The sequence below is a fragment of the Pseudophryne corroboree genome, chromosome 10, assembly GCF_028390025.1.
Source record: "Pseudophryne corroboree isolate aPseCor3 chromosome 10, aPseCor3.hap2, whole genome shotgun sequence".
Lineage (NCBI taxonomy): Eukaryota > Metazoa > Chordata > Amphibia > Anura > Myobatrachidae > Pseudophryne > Pseudophryne corroboree.
The window spans coordinates 63,172,414-63,196,597 of NC_086453.1; the positions used below are offsets into that span (position 1 = coordinate 63,172,414).

A 24,184-nucleotide genomic window follows, 5' to 3' on the forward strand; every position below is an offset into this window, starting at 1 on the left:
TCTCCACCGATGTGACGCAATCTTCCCAGATAAATCTTTGTCAAAATGGCACCGCACAGTGAAAGCAAAGCCTTTGCTCTCTTGTGTGCATGCATCATCTTCCCAAATATCACTGGAAGATGGCGCAGCAGAGGAAGAGGAACCTGCTAGTTGGCACAAGGTAAGATGCGGGGCTGTAGGGTGGGGGGGAAACACTGCTCAGACAAGGTGGGCCTGCTACACACATGCCCCCTCCCCTACTCAGAGGGTACATTTATGGTGCGGCCAAACCATTATTAATATTATATTTCATTTTTATAGTGCCACAAAGTGACCACAGCACCATAAAGCCATACACATATAAAAATAACCTGACATTTCATAACAAGTATAGTACAATGTAAATTGGAATTACTGCACGAAATAATGCACGGACAAAGGGCGTGCGATGGCAGGGCCTAATGAATCACCTAGTAGGTGCTGTGGTTGGGGGAGAGGCGGGTGCCGGGGAGATGCGGGTGGGGATGGGGTCTGGGGTGCCGCAGATGGTGGATCCGCAGCCACTGTGGGTGTGGGGGTGCTGCGGGTGGGGGAGGGGCAGGTGTGGGGGTGCGGCGGGTGGGGGAGGGTGCGGGGGTGCTGCGGGTGGGGGAGGGGTCCGGGGCCACCATGTGTGGTGGAGGGTGTGTGTGCGGGTGCTGCGGATGGGGCCCGGAGGTACTGCGAGTAAGGGAGGGGCAGGTAATGCTTCTCCTGCTTCTCCTCCTCACAGCAACCAATCACTATTGTTAGCGCCGGTGTCCCAACGCACCGTATTACAGGAAAGAAGATGCACTCAATAAATGACAGCTCCCAGCAGGCCTTAGCGCCGGAATGCTTTGGCGCTAAGGGCTGCTGGGAGCTGTACTATATTTAGTGCGTCTACTTCCCTGTAATGCGGCGTGTTGAGACACCAGCGCTAACAATAGTGACTGGCTGGCAGAACTAACTGACTGACTCACTGAATCAATGCAAAAGGTGAGAGTGCTGTGCAGTGTCAGTGACACTGCACACCCACTGCACTGCACAGCACTGTCACCTTTTACTTTGATTCAGCGTCAAGACATTACCCTCCGCGATGTCACCCACTCTATCCGTTACATTACCCATCTTGGGGCTTCCAGGCCGGCAGCCCAAGTGCTGTGTTGCAGGGTCAGGGGCTCTGGGGATCTGTGCGCGGCTGTGGCGGGGAGGCAGTTCTGTGACATCACGCGCAGAGGAGGCTCTGGGGCTCAGAGAGTATGCGGCGCAGGGAGGACTATGAAAGCCTTCCGCTGCGCTTCTTTCATACACATCTATGACGTTGGCCGCAGCAGCTTTTGTTCCACCTGCGCCGCGGCTAGGGAGTGGGGATTGTTGATGCTGGAGGGGGCAGACGGACTGGCAGCAGGACATAGGGGGTCATTCCGACCTGATCGTAGCTGTGCTAAATTTAGCACAGCTACGATCACTTACACTGATATGCGAGGGGACGCCCTGCACAGGGCTAGTCCACCCCGCATGTTAGGCTGGCCCCACCCTGCACAAGTACATAAGCATCACACAGCAGCAATGCTTTTGTTCTTGAAGAGTAACTCTCAGCCAGCGCAGCTCCTGCAGCTAGCCATGAGTTATTCGTCGCTACCCTGTTATCAGCGGCTGCGTGTGACGTCACGCAGCCGCTGCGGGCTGCCCCCTCACGGTCCGCCCACATCTGCATTGGCGGGACCGTGCCCACAAAATGGCGGCTAAATGCCACCGTGCCGCCCCCTCCCGCACAGCGACTGCCTTTGCCTGAGACGATCGCTAGGCAATGACAGCCGGGGCATGCGCAGTTCTGACCTGATCGCTGCACTGCAATGAACTGCAGCGAGCGATCAGGTCAGAATGACCCCCAAAGGACGCTGCAGTAAAAGGGTTTTTTTCCCCCCTACCTACAGCACAGAGACTTGCTGCAGATGCAGTGGCATACCATCCAAGTGTACCTTTTTAGCAGGTACAGTACCTTTTTTTTTATGGTCTGTACTGATTTTTGCTTCTCTAAACCTCCATTGAAAGTATAGGTAAAGGGGCGTGGCCACGCCCCCTTTTAGAATTTGTCCCGATTTTTATGTGTAAGTTGTTGGAGGGTATGTTGCTGCAGATGCAGTGGGCCTATTTTGGGGTGCGGAGCTGGAGCTGCATCTCCATCAGCCCCGTTGTTAATCCTGCTTCGGGAACACACAGCAGCCAATTGCAGAGCCTTCCATTGGATGTCATGTAACCTGTTTGGGAGGGCATTTCTCGCCCAATCAGCTGTGGACTGGGTGTGATAGACCTGCTGCTAACCCAATGAGAGCTCCTAGCCACTCCAAGCATTATCCACACAGTCACAGAGTGACAGATCTGGTCAATTATATAGCATTTGCTCCTCTTGCCAGCTGCCACTCTGCTCCTCTCTGGGGCAATGGGCTGTTCTTGCTCTGTGGACCTTAACTGGGATCCTCTAATAAATGTTATGTGACATGCCATGCGCCTTCTTTCTACCATTCACTATACAGTGCTTGGTAACAATAAGCAGGGCACTAGACACAAACTTTCAAATACACACCATGGTACATCAGTAAAATAAAATGAATTGATAAAATGATAGTAATAACTCTGAATAGGATTTACCACCAGTATTTAAAACTCATAAATTATAACAAAAAAACAAAAAATTGTATGTTTATTGTGAGAAATGTAACAGACAGACCTGAGACTTTCTAGGCTGCCTACTGATTCCTTCTGGTTCTGGTTGTTCATCTCTCTCTTGATTCTGAACATGGTTGTGCACCTCTCTCTTGTCTTAGTCTGTGCACCTCTCTATTGGCTCTGGTCCTGGTTGTGCACCTCTCTCTTGATTCTGGTCCTGGACGTGCACCTCTCGGTTCTGGGGCTGGTCTTTGCACCTCTTTCTTGATGCTGTGCTTGGTTGTATACCTTTCTCTTGGTTCTGGGGATGGGAACCTCTCTCTTGATCCTGCACCTGGTTGTACACCACTCTCTTGGTACTCGGACTGGTCTGTGCACCTCTCTATTGGTTCTGATCCTAGCCGTGCACCTCTTTCTTGGTTCTGGTTCTGGTCCATGTTGTGCATCTCTCTCTTGGTTCTGTTTCTGGCTGTGCACCTTTCTCTTAGTTATGGTGGTGGTTATGCACCTCTCCTTTGATTCTGGTCCTGGTTGTGCACATCACTTTTGGTTCTGGTCCTGCTCATGCACCTCTCTTTTGGATCTGGGGCTGGTCTGTGCACCTCACTCTTGGTTCTGGTCCTGGGCGTGCACCTCTCTCTTGGTTCTATGGCTGGTCTTTGCACCTCTCTCTTGGATCTTGGGCTTGACGTGCACCTCCCTCATGGGTCTGGTCCTGGGCATACACCTCTCTCTTGGTTCTATGGCTTGTCTTTGCACCTTTCTCTTGGTTCTGGGGCTTGTCATGCACCACGTTCTTGGTTCTGGTCTTGGGCATACACCTCTACACCTCTCTCTTGGTCCAGGTCCTAGGCATGCACCTCTCTATTGTCTCTGCTCCTGGTCATGCACCTCTCTACTGGTCCTGCTCATGCACCTCTCTTAGTTATGGTGATGGTCTGTGCACCTCTCTCTTGGTTCTGGTCCTGGACATGTACCTGTTTCTTGGTTCTAGGGCTGGTCTGTACACTTCACTCTTGGTTCTAGTCCTGGGCATACACCTCTGTCTTGGTCCTGGGTATGCACTCTCTCTTGGTTCTGAGGCTGGTCATGCACCTCTCTCTTGGTTCTGGGGCTGGTTGTGCACTTCTCTCTTGGTTCTGGGGCTAGTTGGTGCACCTCTGTCTTGGTTCTGGACCTGGTCATGTACATTTCTCTTGGTTCTAGGGCTGGTCTGTACACCTCTCTCTCTTGGTTCTGGTCCTCAGCATACACCTCTCTCTTGGTCCTGGGCGTGCACATCTCTCTTGGTTCTGAGGCTGTTCGTGCACCTCTCTCTTGGTTCTGCTCCTAGTTGTCCACCTCTCTCTTGGTTCTGGGGCTAGTCGGTGCACCTCTGTCTTGGTTCTGGACCTGGTTATGTACCTCTCTCTTGGTTCAAGGACAGGTATGTATACCTATATCTTGATTCTGGGGCAGTTTGTGCACCTCTCTTGGTTTTGGGGCTTGCTGTGCACCTCTCTCTTGGTTATAGGGCTGGTCTGTGCATGCATGGTGACTTTTTATGTGGGGACTCATGGTAGCAGGAGCCATGGACAACTGGGTGCACTGCTCATGAACTATTATTGTATTGTGCACCGGGCACTTCATTGCTGAGTCAGTCTGTTAAGGTAGCGGACAAAACATAATGGGCACATCACTCTTCCTATGTCCCTGGAGGCCCTAGAATTGATGTGCTTGTTGCTCATTAACATACTGTGTCCATATGCCACAATGGGACCTATTCATATTGTGGCAGACTAAAAGCTGCTAAGTGCGTTCATCGCATCCACCTAAATTATTTGGGGAATTGGGCACTGACTTGTGTTGTCTCTGCTTATCTTTAGAAGTTAACATCAACAGCAGCTTCCAAGTTGGCAGTGGTGCTCAAGGTGGCATAAGTAATGGAATCCAAGTTGGCAGTGGTGCTCAAGGTCACATAAGTAATGGAATCCAAATTGGCAGTGGAGCTCAAGGTGGCATAAGTAATGGAATCCAAGTTGGCAGTGGTGCTCAAGGAGGCATAAGTACCGGAATCCAAGTTGGCGGTGGTGTTCAAGGTGGCCTAAGTAACGGAATTCACATTGGTGGTGGTGTTCAAGGTGACATGAGTAGTGGAATCCAAGTTGGAGGTGGTGCTCAAGGTGGCCTAAGTAGTGGAATCCAAGTTGGAGGTGGTGCTCAAGCTGGCCTAATTAACAGTATCCAAGATGGCGGTGGTGCTCAAGCTGGCCTCAGTAACGGTATCCAAGTAGGTGGTGGAGCTCAAGGTGGAATACATAGCGAAATCCAAGAAGGTTCTACTCAAGTTGGCATACGGAACGGAATCCAAGTTGGCGGTGGTGTGCAAGGTGGCATAAGTAATGGAAATCAAGAAGGTGGTGCTCAAGTTGGCATAAGAAATGGAATCCAAGTTGGTGGTAGTGTGCAAGGTGGCTTTAGTAATGGAATCCAAATTGGTAGTGGTGCGCAAGGTGTCCTAAGTAGTGGAATCCAAGTTGGTGGTGGTGCTCAAGGTGGCACAAATAACGGAATCCAAGTAGGCGGTGGTGCTCAAGGTGGCCTAAGTAACGGAATCCAAGTTGGTGGTGGTGTTCGAGGTAGCATAAGTAATGGAATCCAAGTTGGAGGTGGCTCTCTAGGTGACATAAGAAGTGGACTCCAAATGGGAGGTGGTGGTCAAGGTGGCCTAAGTAGTGGAATCCAAGCTGGCAGTGGTGCTCAAGGTGGCTATAGTAATGGAATCCAAGTTGGCGGTGATGCTCAAGGTGGCCTAACTAATGGAATCCAAGTTGGCGGTGGTGCTCAAGGAGGACTAAGTAGCGGAATCCAAGTTGGAGGTGGTGTTCAAGGTGGCATAAGTAATGTAATCCAAGTTGGCGGTGGCACTCATGGTGGCCTAAGTAATGGAATCCAAGTTGGCAGTGGTGCTCAAAGTGGCATAAATGTGAATGGCATAGATGTGACGAAGATTCTGGGTGGAGTTGTGAATGTACATAATGAGGAACAAGGAAACACAAGTAAGTTATAGCTTTTATAGTGAAATTGTTAATGTCAACATGTTCTTGGTAAGGCTTCACAATGTGAGAATTCTTCAAAAAATGTCAAGTAATATTTATATTAAATTTGAATGTAACAGACTAAGGGGGCCTATTTATCAAAGTAATTCAACCCTTTAAAAATGCTACATGAGAAATGTCCTGCTGTCCAAACTAAACTGATTGCTGCAGGTGCCAATAATTTTTTTATGGGTGCTGCATTACTGGGGCTATTTAACACGATCGGAAGAGCTTCCATTTTTGGAACTGGTCTTCGTTAGTAAATGGTACCAGACAGAGACTGACTGGAGCTGTATTTCAGGCACAGCATTCCTCTGAGTATGCGCGTACAGAAAAGGGATATGGCCACACCTCACGCATGCCCCCATCTCTCTGCATGCTGGCCGAGCAGAACAATGGGTGGCAGAGCTGCTTGGCCAGGCTTTTGGGTTAGACCTGCCCATCAGACCATCGACCTTTCTGGCATTTGCAGAAGTGCCATATGGCCAGTCTTGCCCTGCTACCAGAAGAAAGCATTAATCTGCTTAACTCTATGAGGGCAGCCCAACCAGATCAAGATCTTTTGATCCCTCCCTGTGGGTTTTGGGGTTCTTCTCAGTTCCTATCACAGGGTTTCTTATTTGTACGTGTACGACCAGATGGCCATGCGTACTCAGTTGCACACACCAGGTCCAAACCTGGAATTAAAGTGATGAAACTAAAGTGATGTTAGCTATAACTTTACTTTCTACTTAATATTCGGGATGGACCTAATCTCTTTACCAAGGTGAAGCAGTAGCTACAAGATGTATAAATATGTCATTTGTTGAAGTGGAGGAACGCAATCTCCCCCCTTTGGTGATCCCTGTTGGAGCGCATGTGCTGTGTCTCACCCCAAGCCGACTCCACTGGGTATGCACGAGATCTCACTACTACTGCAATCTCCTATGCAGCCCAGCAGCCACTGCAACCAGGGACAGAGTGGTCCCTGCTGTGGTGATGGGGAAACGACAACTGCAGCTGTTGAAATCGATAGCTGCAGTTGTTGGAACAGTCAGTGCTACTGACCATTCATACATTGCCCCGCACATTGGCGTGCTATCTCATAGATAGCAGCGCTGTTAATGACAGGGGCTCATAGCATCCCCTGTCATTTCACACACATCCCGACTGTAATATATGGGATAAAAGCTGTATCAGTATACATAACGTGCACTGATACTACTTCTCCCAAATAATGTCGTTTAATACATCTACCCCTTAGATACGAATTCATACAGATCTGTTAGTATACAAAGAATCCCATAAATAAATTACATATACAGGGTGCATGTTTTTAAATATCTTACACCCAAAGAAACATATTTGGGAGTCAATAAACAATGTTTTTAATACAGCGCTATTAATCAGACCACAGGGAGGTAGAATTTAGAGCAAAACTGGCAGTTGGACTGGGATCCAAAAGTAGAGATGAGCGGGTTCGGTTCCTCGGAAACCGAACCCGCCCGAACTTCATGTTTTTTTACACGGGTCCGAGCAACTCGGATCTTCCCGCCTTGCTCGGTTAACCCGAGCGCGCCCGAACGTCATCATCCAGCTGTCGGATTCTCGCGAGGCTCGGATTCTATCGCGAGACTCGGATTCTATATAAGGAGCCGCGCGTCGCCGCCATTTTCACACGTGCATTGAGATTCATAGGGAGAGGACGTGGCTGGCGTCCTCTCCGTTTAGAGAAGAGAGTGAGACACAGTAGTAGTAATTTTGGGGAGCATTATTAGGAGGAGTACTACTATACTACTACTACTTGCTGAAGTGATATAGATTAGATAGTGTGACTGTATTAATTATCTGACTTGTGGGGGAGACACTGACAGTGGGGAGCAGTTAGAGTCTGAGAGCAGGACTCAGGAGTACATATAACGTACAGTGCACACTTTTGCTGCCAGAGTCAGTGCCACACTGCCATTGTGACCACACTGACCACCAGACCAGTATAATATATTTTGTGATTGTCTGCTTAGGAGTACTACTTGCAAGTTGCTGATAGTGTGACCAGTGACCTGACCACCAGTTTAATAATCAATCACCACTACCAGTTTAATATATATATATATATATAATTGTATATAATATATATATATATATATATATAATATTGTATACCACCTACCCGTGGTTTTTTTTTTTTTCATTCTTCTTTATACATACTACTATAGTAGCTTACTGTAGCAGTCTGCGGTGCTGCTGAGCTGACAGTGTCCAGCAGGTCCGTCATCAGTCATTACATAATAAATATATATACCTGTCCGGCTGCAGTACTAGTGATATTATATATACATATATATTGATTTCATCTCATTATCATCCAGTCTATATTAGCAGCAGACACAGTACGTTAGTCCACGGCTGTAGCTACCTCTGTGTCGGCACTCGGCAGTCCATCCATAATTGTATACCACCTCCCCGTGGTTTTTTTTTTTTCTTTCTTCTTTGTACATACTACTATAGTATAGTAGCTTACTGTAGCAGTCTGCGGTGCTGCTGAGCTGACAGTGTCCAGCAGGTCCGTCATCAGTCATTACATAATAAATATATATACCTGTCCGGCTGCAGTACTAGTGATACTATATATACATATATATTGATTTCATCTCATTATCATCCAGTCTATATTAGCAGCAGACACAGTACGTTAGTCCACGGCTGTAGCTACCTCTGTGTCGGCACTCGGCAGTCCATCCATAATTGTATACCACCTCCCCGTGGTTTTTTTTTTTCTTTCTTCTTTGTACATACTACTATAGGATAGTAGCTTACTGTAGCAGTCTGCGGTGCTGCTGAGCTGACAGTGTCCAGCAGGTCCGTCATCAGTCATTACATAATAAATATACATACCTGTCCGGCTGCAGTACTAGTGATATTATATTGATTTCATCTCATTATCATCCAGTCTATATTAGCAGCAGACACAGTACGTTAGTCCACGGCTGTAGCTACCTCTGTGTCGGCACTCGGCAGTCCATCCATAATTGTATATCACCTCCCCGTGGTTTTTTTTTTTTCTTTCTTCTTTGTACATACTACTATAGTATAGTAGCTTACTGTAGCAGTCTGCGGTGCTGCTGAGCTGACAGTGTCCAGCAGGTCCATCATCAGTCATTACATAATAAATATATATACCTGTCCGGCTGCAGTACTAGTGATACTATATATACATATATATTGATTTCATCTCATTATCATCCAGTCTATATTAGCAGCAGACACAGTACGTTAGTCCACGGCTGTAGCTACGTCTGTGTTGGCACTCGGCAGTCCATCCATAATTGTATACCACCTCCCCGTGGTTTTTTTTTTTTTCTTTCTTCTTTGTACATACTACTATAGTATAGTAGCTTACTGTAGCAGTCTGCGGTGCTGCTGAGCTGACAGTGTCCAGCAGGTCCGTCATCAGTCATTACATAATAAATATATATACCTGTCCGGCTGCAGTACTAGTGATACTATATATACATATATATTGATTTCATCTCATTATCATCCAGTCTATATTAGCAGCAGACACAGTACGTTAGTCCACGGCTGTAGCTACGTCTGTGTCGGCACTCGGCAGTCCATCCATAATTGTATACCACCTCCCCGTGGTTTTTTTTTTTTCTTTCTTCTTTGTACATACTACTATAGTATAGTAGCTTACTGTAGCAGTCTGCGGTGCTGCTGAGCTGACAGTGTCCAGCAGGTCCGTCATCAGTCATTACATAATAAATATATATACCTGTCCGGCTGCAGTACTAGTGATATTATATATACATATATATTGATTTCATCTCATTATCATCCAGTCTATATTAGCAGCAGACACAGTACGTTAGTCCACGGCTGTAGCTACCTCTGTGTCGGCACTCGGCAGTCCATCCATAATTGTATACCACCTCCCCGTGGTTTTTTTTTTCTTTCTTCTTTGTACATACTACTATAGTATAGTAGCTTACTGTAGCAGTCTGCGGTGCTGCTGAGCTGACAGTGTCCAGCAGGTCCGTCATCAGTCATTACATAATAAATATATATACCTGTCCGGCTGCAGTACTAGTGATACTATATATACATATATATTGATTTCATCTCATTATCATCCAGTCTATATTAGCAGCAGACACAGTACGTTAGTCCACGGCTGTAGCTACGTCTGTGTCGGCACTCGGCAGTCCATCCATAATTGTATACCACCTCCCCGTGGTTTTTTTTTTTCTTTCTTCTTTGTACATACTACTATAGGATAGTAGCTTACTGTAGCAGTCTGCGGTGCTGCTGAGCTGACAGTGTCCAGCAGGTCCGTCATCAGTCATTACATAATAAATATACATACCTGTCCGGCTGCAGTACTAGTGATATTATATTGATTTCATCTCATTATCATCCAGTCTATATTAGCAGCAGACACAGTACGGTAGTCCACGGCTGTAGCTACCTCTGTGTCGGCACTCGGCAGTCCATCCATAAGTATACTAGTATCCATCCATCTCCATTGTTTACCTGAGGTGCCTTTTAGTTGTGCCTATTAAAATATGGAGAACAAAAATGTTGAGGTTCCAAAATTAGGGAAAGATCAAGATCCACTTCCACCTCGTGCTGAAGCTGCTGCCACTAGTCATGGCCGAGACGATGAAATGCCAGCAACGTCGTCTGCCAAGGCCGATGCCCAATGTCATAGTACAGAGCATGTAAAATCCAAAACACCAAATATCAGTAAAAAAAGGACTCCAAAATCTAAAATCAAATTGTCGGAGGAGAAGCGTAAACTTGCCAATATGCCATTTACCACACGGAGTGGCAAGGAACGGCTGAGGCCCTGGCCTATGTTCATGGCTAGTGGTTCAGCTTCACATGAGGATGGAAGCACTCAGCCTCTCGCTAGAAAAATGAAAAGACTCAAGCTGGCAAAAGCACCGCAAAGAACTGTGCGTTCTTCGAAATCCCAAATCCACAAGGAGAGTCCGACTCCAATTGTGTCGGTTGCGATGCCTGACCTTCCCAACACTGGACGTGAAGAGCATGCGCCTTCCACCATTTGCACGCCCCCTGCAAGTGCTGGAAGGAGCACCCGCAGTCCAGTTCCTGATAGTCAGATTGAAGATGTCAGTGTTGAAGTACACCAGGATGAGGAGGATATGGGTGTTGCTGGCGCTGGGGAGGAAATTGACCAGGAGGATTCTGATGGTGAGGTGGTTTGTTTAAGTCAGGCACCCGGGGAGACACCTGTTGTCCGTGGGAGGAATAGGGCCATTAACATGCCTGGTCAAAATACCAAAAAAATCAGCTCTTCGGTGTGGAAGTATTTCACCAGAAATGCGGACAACATTTGTCAAGCCGTGTGTTGCCTTTGTCAAGCTGTAATAAGTAGGGGTAAGGACGTTAACCACCTCGGAACATCCTCCCTTATACGTCACCTGCAGCGCATTCATAATAAGTCAGTGACAAGTTCAAAAACTTTGGGTGACAGCGGAAGCAGTCCACTGACCAGTAAATCCCTTCCTCTTGTAACCAAGCTCACGCAAACCACCCCACCAACTCCCTCAGTGTCAATTTCCCCCTTCCCCAGGAATGCCAATAGTCCTGCAGGCCATGTCACTGGCAATTCTGACGATTCCTCTCCTGCCTGGGATTCCTCCGATGCATCCTTGCGTGTAACGCCTACTGCTGCTGGCGCTGCTGTTGTTGCTGCTGGGAGTCGATGGTCATCCCAGAGGGGAAGTCGTAAGCCCACTTGTACTACTTCCAGTAAGCAATTGACTGTCCAACAGTCCTTTGCGAGGAAGATGAAATATCACAGCAGTCATCCTGCTGCAAAGCGGATAACTGAGGCCTTGACAACTATGTTGGTGTTAGACGTGCGTCCGGTATCCTCCGTTAGTTCACAGGGAACTAGACAATTTCTTGAGGTAGTGTGCCCCCGTTACCAAATACCATCTAGGTTCCACTTCTCTAGGCAGGCGATACCGAGAATGTACACGGACGTCAGAAAAAGACTCACCAGTGTCCTAAAAAATGCAGTTGTACCCAATGTCCACTTAACCACGGACATGTGGACAAGTGGAGCAGGGCAGGGTCAGGACTATATGACTGTGACAGCCCACTGGGTAGATGTATGGACTCCCGCCGCAAGAACAGCAGCGGCGGCACCAGTAGCAGCATCTCGCAAATGCCAACTCTTTCCTAGGCAGGCTACGCTTTGTATCACCGCTTTCCAGAATACGCACACAGCTGAAAACCTCTTACGGCAACTGAGGAAGATCATCGCGGAATGGCTTACCCCAATTGGACTCTCCTGTGGATTTGTGGCATCGGACAACGCCAGCAATATTGTGTGTGCATTAAATATGGGCAAATTCCAGCACGTCCCATGTTTTGCACATACCTTGAATTTGGTGGTGCAGAATTTTTTAAAAAACGACAGGGGCGTGCAAGAGATGCTGTCGGTGGCCAGAAGAATTGCGGGACACTTTCGGCGTACAGGCACCACGTACAGAAGACTGGAGCACCACCAAAAACAACTGAACCTGCCCTGCCATCATCTGAAGCAAGAAGTGGTAACGAGGTGGAATTCAACCCTCTATATGCTTCAGAGGTTGGAGGAGCAGCAAAAGGCCATTCAAGCCTATGCAATTGAGCACGATATAGGAGGTGGAATGCACCTGTCTCAAGCGCAGTGGAGAATGATTTCAACATTGTGCAAGGTTCTGATGCCCTTTGAACTTGCCACACGTGAAGTCAGTTCAGACACTGCCAGCCTGAGTCAGGTCATTCCCCTCATCAGGCTTTTGCAGAAGAAGCTGGAGACATTGAAGGAGGAGCTAACACGGAGCGATTCCGCTAGGTATGTGGGACTTGTGGATGGAGCCCTTAATTCGCTTAACAAGGATTCACGGGTGGTCAATCTGTTGAAATCAGAGCACTACATTTTGGCCACCGTGCTCGATCCTAGATTTAAAGCCTACCTTGGATCTCTCTTTCCGGCAGACACAAGTCTGCTGGGGTTCAAAGACCTGCTGGTGACAAAATTGTCAAGTCAAGCGGAACGCGACCTGTCAACATCTCCTCCTTCACATTCTCCCGCAACTGGGGGTGCGAGGAAAAGGCTCAGAATTCCGAGCCCACCCGCTGGCGGTGATGCAGGGCAGTCTGGAGCGACTGCTGATGCTGACATCTGGTCCGGACTGAAGGACTTGACAACGATTACGGACATGTCGTCTACTGTCACTGCATATGATTCTCTCACCATTGAAAGAATGGTGGAGGATTATATGAGTGACCGCATCCAAGTAGGCACGTCACACAGTCCGTACTTATACTGGCAGGAAAAAGAGGCAATTTGGAGGCCCTTGCACAAACTGGCTTTATTCTACCTAAGTTGCCCTCCCACAAGTGTGTACTCCGAAAGAATGTTTAGTGCCGCCGCTCACCTTGTCAGCAATCGGCGTACGAGGTTACATCCAGAAAATGTGGAGAAGATGATGTTCATTAAAATGAATTATAATCAATTCCTCCGTGGAGACATTCACCAGCAGCAATTGCCTCCACAAAGTACGCAGGGAGCTGAGATGGTGGATTCCAGTGGGGACGAATTGATAATCTGTGAGGAGGGGGATGTACACGGTGATATATCGGAGGATGATGATGAGGTGGAGATCGTGCCTCTGTAGAGCCAGTTTGTGCAAGGAGCGATTAATTGCTTCTTTTTTGGTTGGGGTCCAAACCAACCCGTCATTTCAGTCACAGTCGTGTGACAGACCCTGTCACTGAAATGATGGGTTGGTTAAAGTGTGCATGTCCTGTTTATACAACATAAGGGTGGGTGGGAGGGCCCAAGGACAATTCCATCTTGCACCTCTTTTTTCTTTAATTTTTCTTAATTTAATTAATTAATTAATTTTTCTTAATTTAATTTTTTGCGTCATGTGCTGTTTGGGGAGGGTTTTTTGGAAGGGCCATCCTGCGTGCCACTCCTAGATGGGCCCGGTGTTTGTGTCGGCCACTAGGGTCGCTTATCTTACTCACACAGCTACCTCATTGCGCCTCTTTTTTTCTTTGCGTCATGTGCTGTTTGGGGAGGGTTTTTTGGAAGGGCCATCCTGCGTGCCACTGCAGTGCCACTCCTAGATGGGCCCGGTGTTTGTGTCGGCCACTAGGGTCGCTTAGCTTACTCACACAGCTACCTCATTGCGCCTCTTTTTTTCTTTGCGTCATGTGCTGTTTGGGGAGGGTTTTTTGGAAGGGCCATCCTGCGTGCCACTGCAGTGCCACTCCTAGATGGGCCCGGTGTTTGTGTCGGCCACTAGGGTCGCTTAGCTTACTCACACAGCTACCTCATTGCGCCTCTTTTTTTCTTTGCGTCATGTGCTGTTTGGGGAGGGTTTTTTGGAAGGGCCATCCTGCGTGACACTGCAGTGCCACTCCTAGATGGGCCCGGTGTTTGTGTCGGCCACTAGGGTCGCTTAGCTTACTCACACAGCTACCTCATTGCGCCTCTTTTTTTCTTTGCGTCATGTGCTGTTTGGGGAGGGTTTTTTGGAAGGGACATCCTGCGTGACACTGCAGTGCCACTCCTAGATGGGCCCGGTGTTTGTGTCGGCCACTAGGGTCGCTTAGCTTACTCACACAGCTACCTCATTGCGCCTCTTTTTTTCTTTGCGTCATGTGCTGTTTGGGGAGGGTTTTTTGGAAGGGCCATCCTGCGTGCCACTGCAGTGCCACTCCTAGATGGGCCCGGTGTTTGTGTCGGCCACTAGGGTCGCTTATCTTACTCACACAGCTACCTCATTGCGCCTCTTTTTTTCTTTGCGTCATGTGCTGCTTGGGGAGGGTTTTTTGGAAGGGACATCCTGCGTGACACTGCAGTGCCACTCCTAGATGGGCCCGGTGTTTGTGTCGGCCACTAGGGTCGCTTAGCTTACTCACACAGCTACCTCATTGCGCCTCTTTTTTTCTTTGCGTCATGTGCTGTTTGGGGAGGGTTTTTTGGAAGGGCCATCCTGCGTGCCACTGCAGTGCCACTCCTAGATGGGCCCGGTGTTTGTGTCGGCCACTAGGGTTGCTTAGCTTACTCACACAGCTACCTCATTGCGCCTCTTTTTTTCTTTGCGTCATGTGCTGTTTGGGGAGGGTTTTTTGGAAGGGACATCCTGCGTGACACTGCAGTGCCACTCCTAGATGGGCCAGGTGTTTGTGTCGGCCACTAGGGTCGCTTTGCTTAGTCATCCAGCGACCTCGGTGCAAATTTTAGGACTAAAAATAATATTGTGAGGTGTGAGGTATTCAGAATAGACTGAAAATGAGTGGAAATTATGGTTTTTGAGGTTAATAATACTTTGGGATCAAAATGACCCCCAAATTCTATGATTTAAGCTGTTTTTTAGGGTTTTTTGAAAAAAACACCCGAATCCAAAACACACCCGAATCCGACAAAAAAAAATCGGTGAGGTTTTGCCAAAACGCGTTCGAACCCAAAACACAGCCGCGGAACCGAACCCAAAACCAAAACACAAAACCCGAAAAATTTCCGGTGCTCATCACTATCCAAAAGTATCACAAAAGACAGTATTAATGGATATGCTTTGAGAATCTAAGTAAAGGCACCCACCATTACACATCATTCATACTTTACTAGCTTTATACTACTAGGTTGCTGTGTTTTGTGTAAATCAGTCAGCCTATAGTATTTGCTAAAACATCACAATGTTGATGTGCGGTGATGTGCAGGTCCTCATGTAGTGTAGGAGAGAACTCCAGGTAGCAGCCCTCGAGGGGGCTCTGTCTATGTCTAGCATACTTTGGGAGAGATATATCAAGCCTTGTAGAGAGTAAAGTGGAGTGGTTGCTCAAAGCATTCAACCAGCTTGTACTGTAACTGTCATTTCGAAGACTGCTAAATTAATGGCAGAAGCTGATTGGTTGCTTTGTGCAACTTCTCTACTTTATCATTTTCCAAGGCTTGATACATCTCCCCTTTTTTCTGAAAAGCTGGGCACTCAGGGGAGCAGGAGCCCTGGACAGCTGAGCACACTGCTCACAAACTATTAATTTCTTCATGCGCCTTGCACTTCATTGCTGAGCTGGTCTGGGTTAGTGACGGGCAAAGCATACTAGGTGCATCACCCTTCCTATAGCCCTGGTGGCCCTAGAATTGAAGTGCTTGTTGCTCATTAACATGTTGTGTCCATATGACCCAATAGGGCCGATTCATATTGTGGCAGTCTTAAAGCTACTTTGTGTATTCATCATCCACTTAAATAATTTGGGAAATTGGGCACTGACTTTATTGTATTGTCTCTGCTTATCTTAAACAGAAGTTAACATCAATAGCGGAATCCAAGTTGGAGGTGGTGCTCAAGGTGGCCTAAGCAGTGGAATCCAAGTTGGCGGTGGTGTCCATAGTGGCCTAAGTAATGGAATCCAAGTTGGCGGTGGTGTCCAAAGTGGCCTAAGTAATGGAATCCAAGTTGGCGGTGGTGCTCAAGGTGGCATAAGTAATGAAATCCAAGTTGGCGGTGGTGCCCAAGGTGGCCTAAGTAATGGAATCCAAGTTGTCAGTGGTGTTCATGGTGGCATAAATAACGGAATCCAAGTTGGCGGTGGTGCTCAAGTTGGCCTAAGTGACGGAATCCAAGTTGGCGGTGGTGCCCATGGTGGCCTAAGTAACGGAATCCAAGTAGGCGGTGGTGCTCAAGGTGGCATAAACGGGAATGGCATAGATGTGACGAAGATTCTGGGTGGAGTTGTAAATGTACATGAGGAGCATGGAAAGACAAGTAAGTTATAGCTTTCATAGCAAAATTGTTAATGTCAACATTTTCTTGGTAAGGCTTCACAATATGAGGATTCTTCAAAAATGTCAGGTAATAATTACATTATGTTTAAATGTAATAGGCTATGGGGGCCTATTTATCAAACTAAATCAACCCTTAAAAAATGCTACATGAGAAATGTTCTGCTGTACAAACTAAACTGATTGCTGCCTGTCGGGTGGTCTTCAGTATGCCAGCGGTCGGGCTCCCGGCGACCAGCATACCGGCGCCGGGAGCCCGACAGCCGGCATACCGACAGCCGGCATACCGACACTTATTCTCCCTCGTGGGGGTCCACGACCCCCCTGGAGGGAGAATAAAATAGTGTGGCGCGCGTAGTGCGCCACCGTGCCCGTAGCGTGGCGAGCGCAGCGAGCCCGCAAGGGGCTCATTTGCGCTCGCCACACTGTCGGTAAGCCGGCCTCCCGGCGCCGGTATGCTGGTCGCCGGGAGGCCGGCCGCCGGCAGATCGTAGTGAACCCGGCCTGTCTTGCCCTGCTGCTAGAGAAAGGCATTAGCCTGCTTATGGACAACCCAACCAAATCAAGATCTTTTGATCCCTCCTTGATGGTTTGGGGTTGTTCCCAGTTCCCATCATAAGGTTTTTTATTTGTATAGTACAAGTGAGTCCTTATGGCCACACATAAGCAGTTGCACCGGCCAGGTAAAAATCTGGAAATAAAGTGATGTTAGCTATCACTTTACTTTCTACTTCATAGTCAGAATCAGCTCTTATCTGAGTCTTTGTCCCAGCGACTGCCCCATAATAAATGGCATCAAAATAACATTTCTAATAGCAGCAGTGTGCAATGTTAGGGAATATCAGCTTTCAGGGGAATTGTTATAAATAGGACCTGATAAAATAGGCAATACTTTCATTATAATGAAAATCCTAATAGTAACTATAGAACACTGGGGTAAATAGCTTAAATGAAATACCGTTCTTAAGGATAGAATTCTGCACACATTTAGATACAAATTCATACAGGCACTGGCGTATTTATAATGGGTGCAGTTTCACGCAGCGCCCAATTTCCCAGAGATCTGCGCATGCGCATTAGAGTCTGAGCCTTCTAGTGCTTAGACTCTCAACGCAGTCGGGGGAGGGGAGGGGGCCTAAACAGAGGAGGCTGCACACGGGCCTCTTCCTTTCTTAAAGAGCACCTGCAAACAGATCTGTTAGTATACAGTACAAAGAATGCCACAAATAAGCGGGAGGGGCAGATATAACATGTGCAGAGAGAGTTAGATTTGGGTGGGTTATATTGTTTCTGTGCAGGGTAAATACTGTCTGCTTTATTTTTACACTGCAATTTAGATTTCAGTTTGAACACACCCCACCCCAATCTAACTTTCTCAAAAGCTGCTCTGGCTGGGAGCTACTCCTGAAGTGCATAAGCATCGCCGCTGTGCGATGCTTTTGTACTTCTGTGAGGGGGGTGGGGGTGGGTCGGGTCTGACATGTGGGGCGTTCTAGCTCTGTGCTGGGCGTCACCCCGCATGTCAGTGTATCTGATCGTAGCCAGGTCTGAATTAGGCACTAGGATCCAAAGTATCACAAAAGACAGTATTAATGGATATGCTCTGCGACTCTAAGTAAAAGCACCCACCATTATACATCATATATACTTTACTAGGTTTATACAGTATTACTAGGCTGCTGTGTTCTCTGTAAATTGAACAGTCAACCTATAGTATTTTCTGGGCATTCTCATAATCTTTGCTTACTGTCTCTGGGTGCACCACCGGCAGATTAATCATACATTTTGTGAATTATTAACATTGCCGGTATACAGACTAGGACCCCAACAGAGGCACAGTCTGATATATTTACCTGTCGCGGAACAAAATCACTTGCTGTACATTCTCATAATCTCACATATATCACATTCAGGTTGTTCCAGGAATAAAATATATGCAATTAAATTTAAGTACACTGCTTCCTAGAAGTTTCGGTTTTGGACATCCCCTATCTTCTAGGATTGGCTGCCCACAAGCCCACCTCCTTCTTTTTTATCTGCCCTTCCTGTCTCTTCCCTTCCTGCTCTGTTCTGGTTCTTTTCTTAATTTTTTTAATTTTCTTAAACCTTCTCGACGATCAATGATTACTGGTTTACCTGTATTATTGCTTTTGAATAGAGATCACCACTTGCACAATGCATTTTTACCCTGGGCTTACTTCCTCACCTGATATTTATTTATCTTGTTGTTATAACTCTTTTGTTACTAGTTGTTAGTTGCTAGTCATTAATATTACTGAATTAGTACATTTACAGCCACTGGAAATTGCACTGAATATTTTACAAATAGTAGTACAATGGTAGTAAATGTGTCTGATATAGTTAAAGGGCTGATGCATAGGCATTTCTATAATGGGTGGAGTGTGCATGGTGCACACGGGCCCCTAGGTCCAGGGGGGCCCACACCACTCACCCTGCACCCATATGTTATACTTACCCCTCCAGAGTCCCGCAGCGGTGGCCATGCACTGCAGACATAAATCACTCAGAAAATGGCTGCCGCTGCCATTTCCAACTGATTTGCGCATGCACACTGGAGATGTCCCGGAACAAGGAGTGTGCTCCATGTTCCCAGAGACATGCTGCCGGAGAGGAGAGGGCCCGCAATGGAGGCTGCACGCAGGTCCACTCCTCTCTTAAAGAAGACAGAATATGCTGCATACAGTAGCTGTGAATTATTTATTTTTTGATTGTAAAATAGTTCATAGAAGTAGCTACCGTATATACTCGAGTATAAGCCAACTTTTTCAGCACTTTTTTGTGTGCTGAAAAAGGCCCCTTGGCTTATACTCGCATCAGTGCAGGGAGAGCAGTGTGACAGGCAGAGCAGTGTGAAGGAGTGACATGGAGCGCACAGCGCGCGCCTCTCCTGTGTCCCTCCTGCATCTCCGGCGGCTGCGGCGGGTCTATTAAAGGAAGTACCCGTTCGTGAGCTCTGATTGGCTCACGAACCGGCACTTCCTTTAATAGACCCGCCGCGGCCGCCGGAGATGCAGGAGGGACACAGGAGAGGCGCGCGCTGTGCGCTCCATGTCACTCCTTCAGAAAACAGCGCGGGAGCGACGGAGGGTAAGTAACAGGCACTGGGGGAGCATATTTGGCACTTGGGGATGACGACATATGTGGCACTGAGGGAACTTATCTGGCACTATGAGGGGGCATATCTGGCACTATAAGGGGGCATATCTGACAGCATGAGGGCATATCTGGCACATCTGGCACTGGTGGGGCATATTTGGCAGCATGAGGGCATATCTGGCACATCAGGCACTGTGGGGAATATCTGGCACTGTGGGGGCATATCTGGCACATCTGGCACTGTGGGGCATATCTGGCAGCATGAGGGCATATCTGGCACATCTGGCACTGTGGGGCATATCTGGCAGCATGAGGGCATATCTGGCACATCAGGCACTGTGGGGGCATATCTGGCAGTATGAGGGCATATCTGGCACTGTGGGGGCATATCTGGCAGTATGAGGGCATATCTGGCACTGTGGGGCATATCTGGCAGTATGAGGGCATATCTGGCACTGTGTGGCATATCTGGCAGCATGAGGGCATATCTGGCACATCTGGCACTGTGGGGCATATCTGGCAGCATGAGGGCATATCTGGCACATCAGGCACTGTGGGGCATATCTGGCAGTATGAGGGCATATCTGGAACTGTGGGGTGTGTCCGGCTAGAGCTGCATTTCCCACCCTAGGCTTATACTCGAGTCAATAAGTTTTCCCAGGTTTTTGTGGTAAAATTAGGTGCCTCGGCTTATATTCGGGTCGACTTATACTCGAGTATATACGGTAATTAATCATAGTGAGAATGTAATGTAGTTTGATGTAAATGATGGGAAATACCTTGGTGATGCCAACATACTGTACAGCTGTGGTGGGACAGAGGAGACTGGTGAATAAACTGGGAAATCCAGTTTAAGTAGCAAAAACATTGTAAATAAAAAAATAAACCATTAGGCGTGACCTTGGGGACCTTAGGATGCCTCCCACGCCCCCACACACACACCATCCGAGAGCAGTGTGCAGCTGTTGTCCCTCAGGATGTTGGTGGCCTTAGAGCCCCAGCCACAGAAATGCATCTGTGGGATAGTGCTAAGTGTACAGGTGTGAGGAGGATGAATCAAAAGACAAAATCTGTGACATTGGACCTGTACATCCACCATAATATATTATTTACACTTTATTAGTCTTACATTACAAGGTTAGTATGCTATTTGCAATTGAACGCTGTTTTTTTTCTGGGCATTCTCACAATCTCGGGTATATCACATACACATTGTTACAGGTATACAATAAAATTTTAAAGAGATTTCAATTAACTGTTATTTCCCTGTAAAAGACCTGGTTGGCGTGAATGGTGGTATGCAGTTGGGCAATGCCAACATACAACTAGGAGGTGTGCTGGGACAAGATAGTGGGCGCACAGTGCATATTGCCGGGCAACAAGATATTCAGGGTGGAATTAAAAGTAAGTTATAGTTGTTATTCTTACATTAGTATTTTATAGCCATTAGAATTAGCATTCACAATATTACAAATAGCCGTACAATGCTAGTTAAAGAGCGTGGTATAGTTAGAGGACTATATATACGATTACTGATACCAACATAGAGCGAGAGGGAGTGGGGAGATTGGGGGTCAGTCAATAAACTTAGATAAACTTTCTTGAATAGCGACAAACAACTGTTATTAAGGTAGTGATAACCCTTCCTTCCCTGCAACAGACCTGATTGATGTGAATGGTGGTGCACAGTTGGGCAATGCTGACATACACGTGGGGGGTATGCTGGGACAACAAAGTGGGCAGACAGTGCAAATCTCTGGGCAACAAGACATTCAGAGTGGATTGAAAAGTAAGTTATAGTTATTAATAATTAAGTATATTTACAGCCATAGGCATTTATTCCCAATGTTACATATAGCAGTACAGTGATAGAGAAAGTGTCTGGTGTAGTTAGAGGACTGATGTGTGGAGAAACTTCAAGAAGACAGAATTGAAGAAATGAGTGGGTGAAGGTGTTATGTTAGGTTAAGAAGAAACTGATATAATTATGGATAAAAATAAATAATTATAACTTAAGAATTGGACATATCCACAAAATATATCCGTAGATACACTATCAATGTGTAAAATAACATTGTTACTATGATCTCTAGGCCATAACACCTTCATCCATTACAAACACTAATTTATCAGAAAATGATTACAATGTAACATCTCCATCCACTTGTCTCAAGTATTTATTGTTTGATTGTAAAACAAGTCATAAAAAGAAACTAATTTAACAAGGTTAGAAAGTAATGTAGGCTGCTGTTGTCCTTTCCATAGCCAGATATGGTTAATATAAATGGTGGAAAACACTTTAGTGATGCCAACATACAGCTGGAGGAGGGGTTTGGGTAGGACTGGTGAATAAACTGGGAAAACAGTTATAATTAGCAATCAAGAAACAAATACATTATACATTTAAAAAAATGACAGATTTAGGGGTGAACATGGGAATAATAAGGGGCCTCTAACCCCCCTCACCCCACCCCAGACCAATGGGGGATGCACTGTGCAGATGGTGCCCCTCAGGATGTTGGTGATCTTAGAGCCCCAGCCACAGAAACGCATCTATGTGATGGTGCTAAGGGGACATCTGTGAGGAGGATGAAGCAAAATACACAATTACTTACATTTTTGCTACATCCACCATAATACATAATTTACACTTTAATAGTCTTACATTACAAGGTTAGTGTGCTCTGTGCAAATTGAACACTCGGTTTATTTTCTGGGCATTTCTCACAAACTCAGCTATATCACATACAGAATGTTCCAGGTATAATAATTATAACATTTTATAGAGTTACAAAACACTATTATTAAGGGTAGTCATAATCCTTCCTTCCCTGTAACAGACCTGGTTGGCGTGAATGGTGGTGTAGAGCTGGGGAATGCCAACATACAACTGGGAGGTGTGCTGGGACAACACAGTGGGCACACAGTGCATATTTCCGGGCAACAAGATATTCAGGGTGGAATTAAAAGTAAGTAATAGTTGTTATTCTAACATTAGTATTTTTAAAGCCATTGGAATTAGCATTCCCAATTTTACATAAAGCCGTACAGTGCTAGTTAAAGTGCGTGATATAGTTAGAGAACTATATATATGATTAGTGATACCAACATAGAGCGGGAGGGGGAATGGGGATCAGTCAAAAAACTCTGAAAAACTTTCATAAGTAGCAACAAATAACTTATTAGGGTAGTAATAACCCTTCCTTCCCTGCAACAGACCTGGTTGGCATAAATGGTGGTGTAGAGCTGGGGAATGCCAACATAGAACTGGGAGGTGTGCTGGGACAACACAGTGGGCACACAGTGCATATTTCCGGGCAACAAGATATTCAGGGTGGAATTAAAAGTAAGTAATAGTTGTTATTCTTACATTAGTATCTTTGTAACCATTGGAATCTGCATTCCCAAATTTACAAATAGCCGTACAGTGCTAGTTAAATTGTGCGGTATAGTTATAGGAATATTTATATGATTATTGATACCAACATGGAGTGGGAGGGGGTGGGGGGAATGGTGATCAGTCAATAAACCTGGATAAACTTTCTTAAGTAGCGACAAATAACTGTTATTAGGGTAGTGATAACCCTTCCTTCCCTGCAACAGACCTGATTGATGTGAATGGTGGTGCACAGTTGGGCAATGCTGACATACACGTGGGGGGTATGCTGGGACAACAAAGTGGGCAGACAGTGCAAATCTCTGGGCAACAAAACATTCAGAGTGGATTGAAAAGTAAGTTATAGTTATTAATAATTAAGTAAATTTACAGCCATATGCATTTATTCCCAACTTTACATATAGCAGTACAGTGACAGAGAAAGTGTCCGGTGTAGTTAGAGGACTGATGTGTGGAGAAACTTCATGAGGACAGAATTGAAGAGATGAGTGGGTGAAGGTGTTATGTTAGGTTAAGAAGAAACTGAGATGTTTATGGATAAAAATAAATAATTATAACTTAAGAATTGGACATATCCACAAAATATATCCGTAGGAACATTAGCAATGTGTAAAATAACATTGTTACTATGATCCCTAGGCCATAACACCTTCATCCATTATAAACACTAATTTATCAGAAAATTATTACAATGTAACATCTCCATCCACTCGTCTCAAGTATTTATTTATTGTTTGATTGTAAAACAAGTCATAAAAAGAAACTAATTTAACATGGTGAGAAAGTAATATAGGCTGCTGTTGTCCTTTCCATAGCCATATATGGTTAATATAAATGGTGGAAAACACTTTAGTGATGCCAACATACAGCTGGAGGGGGGTGGGGGTAGGACTGGTGAATAAACTGGCAAAACAGTTATAATTAGCAATCAAGAAACAAATACATTGTACATTTTAAAAAATGACAGATTTAGGGGTGAACATGGGAACAATAAGGGGCCTCTATCCCCCCCCCCCCCCTCACCCCACCCCAGACCAATGGGGGATGCACTGTTTAGATGGTACCCCTCAGGTGGTCTTAGAGCTCCAGCCACAGAAACGCATCAAAGTGATGGTGCTAAGG

The 24,184-nt window shown here is 46.3% G+C and overlaps 1 protein-coding gene across 1 annotated transcript in view; it reads left to right on the top strand.

Annotated features, from left to right (window-relative positions):
* The first annotated feature begins 4,068 nt into the window (after positions 1–4,068).
* Positions 4,069–24,184, top strand: part of LOC134965189 (uncharacterized PE-PGRS family protein PE_PGRS54-like) — a 37,158-nt gene continuing 17,042 nt past the window's right edge. Inside the window, exons 1-8 of the mRNA XM_063941702.1 lie at positions 4,069–4,096; positions 4,536–5,708; positions 16,070–16,531; positions 20,941–21,069; positions 21,326–21,454; positions 22,506–22,634; positions 22,883–23,011; positions 23,269–23,397. Coding sequence (XP_063797772.1) covers positions 4,069–4,096; positions 4,536–5,708; positions 16,070–16,531; positions 20,941–21,069; positions 21,326–21,454; positions 22,506–22,634; positions 22,883–23,011; positions 23,269–23,397 — 2,308 coding nt within the window. The remainder of the gene's footprint in view (positions 4,097–4,535; positions 5,709–16,069; positions 16,532–20,940; positions 21,070–21,325; positions 21,455–22,505; positions 22,635–22,882; positions 23,012–23,268; positions 23,398–24,184) is intronic.